General features: G+C 52.7%; 1 protein-coding gene across 1 annotated transcript in view; it reads left to right on the top strand.

Moving 5' to 3' along the window:
* The first annotated feature begins 504 nt into the window (after positions 1-504).
* The window catches only part of LOC122364054 (amine sulfotransferase-like), a 65,937-nt gene continuing 57,742 nt past the window's right edge, over positions 505-8,699 (top strand). The window contains exon 1 of the mRNA XM_043334099.1: positions 505-670. Within this exon, the coding sequence (XP_043190034.1) occupies positions 505-670 (166 nt within the window). The remainder of the gene's footprint in view (positions 671-8,699) is intronic.

Raw genomic sequence — 8,699 nt, 5'->3', positions numbered from 1 at the left:
TCGATCAAGCTTGAGATGATTGCAGGTTTGTGTCAAGACATTTATTACCGGGAAGGTAAGAAACGGCTCGCGGCTTTCTCCCTCGTGCTTTTAGCCATGATCGGCAGCTTCGCATTCACCTGTATGATGACTGATCAACTGCTAGACCCTAAATTGGGCGAAGTACAATATTGTCTCCAAAACACCTGGGCGAAGAAAAGAAATGGACAGGAAGATATTCTGGACGTCAGCGATTCAGTATGCAACTCCACGCTTGTGCTGAACCACTCCATCGAGCAGCTTGAGGGCCCATTGCGGGGCTCCTACACGGCGCTGGCGGTGACGGGCGGCCTGCTGACGGCCGCCGCGCTCCCCGCGCTGGTCGGCCTGTGGAAGCGCCGCTGGTGGCCGCTGCTGCTGGTCAGCTGGGCGGCGGCAGACGTTCTATTTTTCATCGCGCTGGTCGTGTCGGCGGCCGCGCTGTCTCAGTTCGTCTTTCCAGCGCTCCTGCCGATGCTGGTCGGCATGGCGGTAATCAGTGCGGTGATGGCCGGAATGCCGGTCTGTATCCTGATTCGGAAGAAGGCGTCGGCGGAAGGAGTAGAGCTCATCTCGATCAGACGTGAGCGCGATCCGCTGGACCGGGAGCAGGCCGCCGACAACGTGGGAGACGCCGGAGCGGCGGCGGACGGTCCGTAGAGACTTCGTCACCTGACCAACGGCGTCACCATTCCTTATTTACATATTTATCGTTCATCTGCATCATGTGACAAAGAAGTACGATGTTCTACGTACTGTCATTAATACAGTTTCTGTGTTAATGAAAGTGTCTGCATTTTTTCCAGATCATCCGGGCCATGAGTTACGCCATCACAAACATTAATGCATTCCGACATCGATAATAGGTACTCATTATTTCATTATTATATCAGCATTATTAACAAAGAACATACCTGAAAATGTCAGTAATGTTAACGACGTACCATTATTGTAATAGACATACCCTGAAGTCTAAACGGTTGAGAACTCCAAAATTCCTAGATATTCCATTCAATGATGCGGCGGGCGTGGAGCGGTCGGTTGGCAGCCGCGTGACGTCACGTAGCGGCGGCCAGGGAGGAAGGGAGGGGAGGGGGGGGGGGGCGGTCAGTCGGCGTGCCGGCCGACCGGCCCGTCTGGAAGTGGGGGGGGGGGGGGCGTCCGGCGCGCAGGCGTCTGTCTGGCGGGCGATGCAGGCACTCAGGCAGGTCAGCAGCACGCGGCGTCGATCAGCCTTCCCACACGCCCTTATCAGTTCTCCGTCCAGTCGCTAGCATCACACACTGGCGCGCAGAATGACAAGGAGACATGGGAAGAGCTCAGCTGGCCGGCAGATCTCCTCTTGAAACAGCGAACGACCACGGCGAACGAGCCCCACCCCCCTCCCAGAGGGCTGTTCACGGGCCCTGTGTGCGGTCGGACCGCACACAGCCTCGAAGCTCCGCCCACTTCGTCCCTACGTCAGCCTTCCGTCACCGCACACAGCGATCGCTGTGGCCGGTCGTGACTGGCCACAGCGGACCGTCCACCGCACGCAGCCGTGACGTCAAAACCGCCTACCAATCCCCTACCCCCACGCCTGCTGGACGCACCGCACACACCGCACGCAGCAGTGTGCGGTGCCCGCGAACACCCCTCAGATCAGTTCCGTAGGCGCGCCCTGTCCCTCTCCGACCCCCTTCCCCACCCCTGCACCCACCTCGAGCGGCGCACTCTGTCCCTCCCGACCACCCCGCCCGGCTCGAACGGCGCGCAATGCCCCTCTCCGACCACCCGCCCCCGTCCACCTCGGACGACGCACTCTGTCCCCCCCCCCCCCCCGACCACCTCTCAGCTCGGACGGCGCGGCACACTTTCCTTTCCGAGAAACCAACCGCCCAGTCTGCGGCCGAATCAGCGCTTTCCGGAAGTGGGTGAGGGGGGGGGGGGGAGGAGGCAGGAGCGGCGCGAGCACGACCGGCCGGGGGGGGGGGGGCGACCGAGCTGCAATGATATTCTTCAGATTAGTCATACAGGTACAAAGGAATGCAATGTTTGACACATGGGTGCGACGATAAATACTTATTGGGTTCATACATACAAACATACAGTAGGGGAGAGTGGGGTAAGATGCCCAGGGTGGGAAAGACGCCCCACCCCCTCTAGCGGCGAAACAAAGAATCGAACCTGGAAATTAATGTTCTTAGCGTAAATCGGAAGCCTGCCTTGTTAACTGCACAAAAATTTGCGAGGCTCAGTTGGGCAACGGCTGGCTGGTGATTGCATGTTTTTTATTTGCTGCTTTCAAAAAATATTTTGGTGTCAAAACATTGTAAATATCAAAGAAGGTAGATAATTTTTGCGTCCCTTGCTATAGTCGTGATAAATTAACATGCGTGTACTGTGTCCCAAACAGTTTGTTTCAGGGTGTAGTTTTATGGCTAACAAATTGTACTGATTTAATGTTACCTCGGTACCTTGGGGTAAGATGCCTCCTGTCCTGATGGGGAAAGACGCCCCCCTAAATCCGTAGGCTGTCCTTCATGCAGCCCGTCAAATCATTTATTACATACCTGTGATGAGAGACAAAAGCCGATCTGGGACTATTGAGAGTCCAGTACGGTCAGGTGCTCCCCATGCCGGTCTCTCGGCCCACACAGCGACTTTTTGGGCGGCATCTGACTCTGAGAGCCCTTACGACGGCCTCTGTGGGCCACATTATTGGCTCCAGGGCCCCTCACGACATCCTTTGAGGGCTCCCACGTTGGCTCCACGGGCCGCGCTGGCATCTGAGGTCCCCACGATGGGCTCGAGGGCCCTCAAGCATCATGAAGACCTATAAGGGCCCCACAGTGGTCTCCGAACGCCACCACGGAGGCTTGTTTGGCCGCGCTGGACTATGATGGCCCTAACGATGACCTCTGAAGCCCCTTACGACTACTTTTGAGGGCCCTTACGATGACGTTTGGTGTCTACTGCAGGCCCGAAGGGACTACTGATTCGTTCAGGCGATTCACGTACCCATTTATGTCACTTATAGTGCAGGGGGCATCTTACCCAACGCCAGGGGGCGTCTTTCCCACCCTGTGGGGTAAGATGCCCCCTTTCACTTCTTCAGGAAAATGCTTAATAGCAAAAAAGTTATCATATTTCAAGCACGAAAGTGTGATATTTTTGGAGAAAAATGATGTCGGCTTCCGTTGAAACTACAAGTTTTTGCTTTCCGATCGTCATTTTCGAATAATATATGACATAGTAAAACCCTGGGCATCTTTCCCCACTCTCCCCTAAGTACAAATAAATACGAGCGGAGCGACCGATCTTTCATGCGTCGATATCCTGACCTGCGGGCTGCGTCACTATCTCTCTCCGCCGTATTCACGAGTGTCGAGTTACCGCGCGTCATGAATCTGGCCAGCGTCCACAGCCGAACGGTAAAGTTTACATCAGAGCTCTCAGTATGGGAACTGGTCGGCCCGCCCCTCACGGCTCATTCATTGAGTCGAGTCACCTTGTACAGGGGATCGATCGTCGGGTGGACGGCTGGGCGAGAGCCGACGCGGCGCCGCGGTGTAAAGTCATGAGCCGCCAGCGTGTTCCGGCCAGAGATGGGGCGACGCGGCGATACGGACCGCCCCCGCGTCCCCGCCACCAGTGCAAAGTCCGACACCAGCCAGAAGTCGGTTACACGTCACTGACCACTGACCAGCCAAGTGCAAAGCGAGTAAAATCAACACTCGCAAGTCGCAACATACTTTAATACTTTCAGTCGTATAAAAACGAAGACGGTAAAGTAAAACAATGAGCCTACAACAAATCACAGCCGTCATCATCAAGTAGGTACGCACAAAACAAGGCCGCTCGGCAGGGCTCAGTGGCGGATCCAGGGGGGGGGGGCAAAATGGGCATTTGCCCCCCCCCCCAAACGGCATAATTTTAACATTACGCCTATGGACGATGCATGGAAAGAATCGATAAATTTTATAGTTTGCCCCCCCCCCCCCCAAAAAAAAAAACTCTGAGCTGGATCCGCCTCTGGCGCTCGGTCTACCGCAGTGCTGCGCGCCACGGGGAGCGGACGGACTACACGCTGCTCTGGGGCGACGGGTGTCACGGTCACGGCCACGGTCACAAAGTGTCATAATCTTGGTTGGTAGTTGGTACCCATCAGGTGACACTCGCACCTACTGTGTTCCAGGTATTCACCCGGTATTATAATCTATACGATTATGAATGTTTTGTGTGGTGCAGGTGTTATGCCGATGGTTACGATGTAATAATTCAAATTCTCATCTCATCTTAATCCAAGGCCCGTTGAGGTATTCAGCCAAGCACAACCCCCTATGGAGGGGAGCAAGTTCTGCTCCCTCTACCTCCAAACGGATTGAATATTGATAGTAGAAGAACGAGACAAAACATGGAAAGCTCTTTATATAGCGGTCTTTTTTAGCAATTAAATTTTTAATTTCACTTGAAGGTTGTTATTTAGCTCAAGGTTAAGGAGCCTACGGCGGCGGACGCCGGCATCGAGTGGCTTGCGCTGTCCGACGCGGGGTGAACAAGAAAGGATGAGCGCCGGGGGTCTATCATATGTGCCACGAAGTCTATGTCTTACGTGCGTCGCAATTGTCTTTTCACAGTTAAATATAGAACAAAACATACTCTAACCTGACCTAACCTTACCTAAAACCTACAACCTACTTACTTGTAACCTACAGCCTACAACTTACTATAGTACCTACAAAAGCTGCTGTGGGCCCGGCATAGAAGTGGCATAGACCTGTGGCACAAATGGCTGCCCCCCCCCCCCCTGAGCGCCACTGCTGCAGCCGCCAGGGGCGCTAGTGTCTTGGCCGCCAGAGGCGCTGGTGAAGCGCCGGGCCCGCCACACGGCCGGGCCGAGCTCGGGGTCGCCAGTGCGCCGCTTTGGGCCGCTGCAAAACGGGTGACGTGGGCGACGCCACAGCGACGGCCGGCGCGCCAAGCCGCTGCACATAGTGCACAGTTGTTTCAAACTGTTGTTTCTGTCCTCGGGGCGTCAATCTGTTGTTTTTGCCTATCGTCGTCCTCACTTTGCGGCGTCCAACTTCTGGCTGGACGGTCACAAGTGTGCGGCTAGAGTATAGCTCCTAATCGTAATGAAGCAGGCTCCCGTTCTCGGAGGTCGTGCGTAGGCGTAGATTGGTGGTCTGTCTGTGGGGACGGGAACTGACAGCTCTGGGTTATCTAAAGAAGTTGGCGTGGAGTCCCGGCACCGTTCCGTGTTTTCCATCCTCAGGGCAGTCAAATCCTTCTCCTTCATGCCGCAACTCAACCCCCTGCTCCGGTCTGGACGGGCCACTCTAACCCATGCGGGAATGGCTCCACTGGAGCTAGCCCGCAGCCGGGTGCAGTGAGTGCCAGTGGGCTGGACGGCCTGTCCGACTGGACAGGTTCAGCCCAGGTGACTCACTGGGGTGCCTGCCCATACCAATGTCTGCCCGTAATTCTTATCATCCTTCCGGCTCTGAAATGGTCTCGTCAGACCGAAAGGGCCTAACCCAACAAAAAAAAAAAAAATGGAGTCCCGGAGGGCAAATGCCAGCCACTTAGGGTCCCAACGGCCCTCAAATTGCACTAATACACGGGGCCCCGATTGTCTCACACTGTAGCCTCTGACGACCTTAAGGTTGTGTCGGAGATCCACGGCGATTACGGAGAATCCACCTGAGAAGCCCTCAGTCTCCAAGTTGATACACAGGCATTACACTGGTCTGAGGGGGCCCTTCGTGGGAAAATACGGTCTCCACTCAGATTGACCTTTAAAGCCTGGTATGGATCATACCTATAAAACCAGTGTGGGCTACCATAGAGGCCGACGTGGTTCCAGAAGCTGGAATTAGCCCTCAGAGTTCGGCATCGAGCGCTCAGAAGTCGGCGGGGCCCCCGGGCCCATCAGAAACCGATGAGGTCCGCAAAAAAATCTATGCGTGCGGGCTATCGACATAAGGCTCGGCATGACAATTCCTTAAACGAGGCACTGCCACTCAAACAAACGCTCAACACCGCTCAAGCAAACGCTCAACACCGAGAAGTGTGATTATTACTGTCTGATGGGGCAATGTGAGGAGGCTACAAACTAGATAAAAGCATGGGTCGGATCGCCTACAATTTTTTTTTGTTTAAAAAAAGGTGTCAGGGCTGTGATGAAAAATAAGTGGTCTAAATCCAGTGAGAAAACAGGATTTGGGGGTACCCTACGTTTGGCTCCTTAAGGCTCTGCCCCCCCCCCCCCAGTGAAAATTCCTCAGATGAGGCCGTGTGCTCTCCAGTGTTGTCAAATTATATTTTAGAGACGAATGGCTCCGGATTACATGGTTTTGGCATATGTCGAACAAAGCTGCTATCACAATTCCATTCCCTCCCCATGTTAGACATGAACATGTCTCTTTATTGACCAGTATAACGCCTTTTGGGGCGACTAACGGAGCGAGCGAGAGGGTGGGCCTTGCACGTGTGAAATTGCGAGGGGGTACCTCCAACTGACTTGTGCACGGCACCCTACTAACCGGTCTCTAGCGATTTGCCAAATTTGAGCACAATCGGCCCAGCCGTTCTCGAGATCTGGAAGCGGCACCCTGCACGTGCGCACGTGCAAAATGGGTCCCAACTGACTTGTGCACGGCACCCTACTAACTGCTCCGTAACCGTGTACCAAATTTGAGCGCAATCGGCCAAGCCGTTCTCGAGATCTGGAATCGACCCCTGCACGTGCGCACGTGCAGTAGCACTCTAACCGCAACACATGGGAATGCATTGTCTGGTGGGTGCCTACCTGTACATATGCCAAGTTTCAGCGAAATCGCCTCAGTAATTGCCGAGTTATTGAAATGGCACCTCTTTGGCAACAAATTTGGCACCTCTTCTTTTGCATTTTGCACTTGCAGTGGGGGTCACTCACATACGAGTAGATCAAGAGTATCCGACCTTTGGTAGAAGGGATGCAGCTACCCTACAAAAATTACCGCAAGACAATCGCCCAAGCGGCAGCTAAGATATGAGCCTCTCAAGATCACCACTTTTGCAAAACAGCTTGAACACCCTTGACTTTTCACGTGGCACGTGCCACGTCGGTCACTGAGATGTATCAAAAGTAGTCAATTACGGGTAGAAGGGAGGGGGCTACCCAGCAAAAGACCGCAGGCTAATCGATCCAGCGGCTGCTGAGATATAAGCCTCTCAAAAGCGTTACAGGCCGGGCCGGGCCGCTCATACTGAAAATTTTCCGTTATATTGAAGACTTCGCTTCGCTCACCTGCGCTCGCTCGCTCGTAATTAATAGGATAAAACAATGGGAGCTAACTACTTGAATTATATTGTTTTATCTAGAGTGGCTACACGTGTTTCGACAAAATGTTTTTAACAAGCCTTATATATCCAAATGCCCTACAATATATATTATCCCGCGAGTAGGTAGAGCAAATCCGAGCCGATAGGCGAGACGTTAAAAAGCTTTTTCTATCTACGAGCGGTTTAATAATTTTATCCCGTACCGCCGACATCTTTTGGGGGCTTCAAAGCAAATAATAAATTATATATAGAAAAATAAGCCATATTTCAGACATAACAAAATGTCTACGAGACGTTGAACAGCTTCTTAACCCTCGCCCATGTAGGGGGGGTTGGTGCAACCCCCCCTGAGGCTTTTCGGAAATAGTGCAAAAACGGCGGCGCGCAGCGCCGCCAAATTTTGGGTACATTATGGGGCAAACCTTGCGCATCTTTTGATAAAAAAAAATTGACCGGGTCATGTCAGGTCACGGAGTTATGACGTCACAAAGGGAACAGCCTCCGGCCGGATTTTCACAAACTGAGTGCCAACGCCCGAGGTTTCCTGCCGGTGGTACGGACATCGGTTGATGGATCGTGATGAAACTTCCCATGCATGTTGGGGCAAGTATTGGCTATCATATGGTATAAGAAACTTGACCAGGTCAGGTCAGGTCACGGAGCTATGACGTCACAAGAGGAACAGCGTCCGGTACTATTTTTGAAAAGCGCCCGAACCACTATTTTGCTAATTCTTGTCACCTCAATGAGAATATGCAGCAATATTAGCTTCTATAGGGAGCAAATGGACCTCCCAAATCCAAAAATACAATCAGATTTCAAAAATTTAAATTTTGATTTTTCGAATTTCTGCCGCCGACTGTGACCTTGCCGACTTCCGGCGCTCCCAACGCGCCATTTTTAGAGCTAGGGAAACGAAATACATACCAAACGATAGAGAATTGATCAAGGAACACGATAGTGAAGGTTTCAAGTCGATATCTCCCACCGTTTTGCCACAATCGCCGCAGAAAGTTGAAAAAAAGTCTATTTTTCCGAAAATTTGACCTTTGACCGGTCAAAAGTAGGTCAAATGTTGACCTAGGACCAAAAAATATACCACCAATCGCGAGATCTCGGCGAGAGCAATCCGTTGGTCTTTTCCGCTAAGCTCTACGACGCTCCATTTTCAAACGCCAAGGGGGGGGTCGCACCAACCCCCCCCCCCCTGCATGGGCGAAGGTGGCAGATCGCCGTTTACGGGCGAGGGTTAATCGTCTACATAGACGTTTAACAAATAAGTTATACGACATCTGACATCTGATACTCTCTTAGCACGTGAAGCAATTGTAAACACTGTCTACGGTGCGGAATAATATACCTACTATGCATTT

This window comes from Amphibalanus amphitrite, unplaced genomic scaffold, assembly GCF_019059575.1.
Source record: "Amphibalanus amphitrite isolate SeventyFive unplaced genomic scaffold, NRLGWU_Aamphi_draft 000654F_arrow, whole genome shotgun sequence".
Taxonomy (NCBI): domain Eukaryota; kingdom Metazoa; phylum Arthropoda; class Thecostraca; order Balanomorpha; family Balanidae; genus Amphibalanus; species Amphibalanus amphitrite.
The sequence above is the reverse complement of the archived record's forward strand: the minus strand, read 5'-3'. Positions and strand labels throughout refer to the sequence as shown.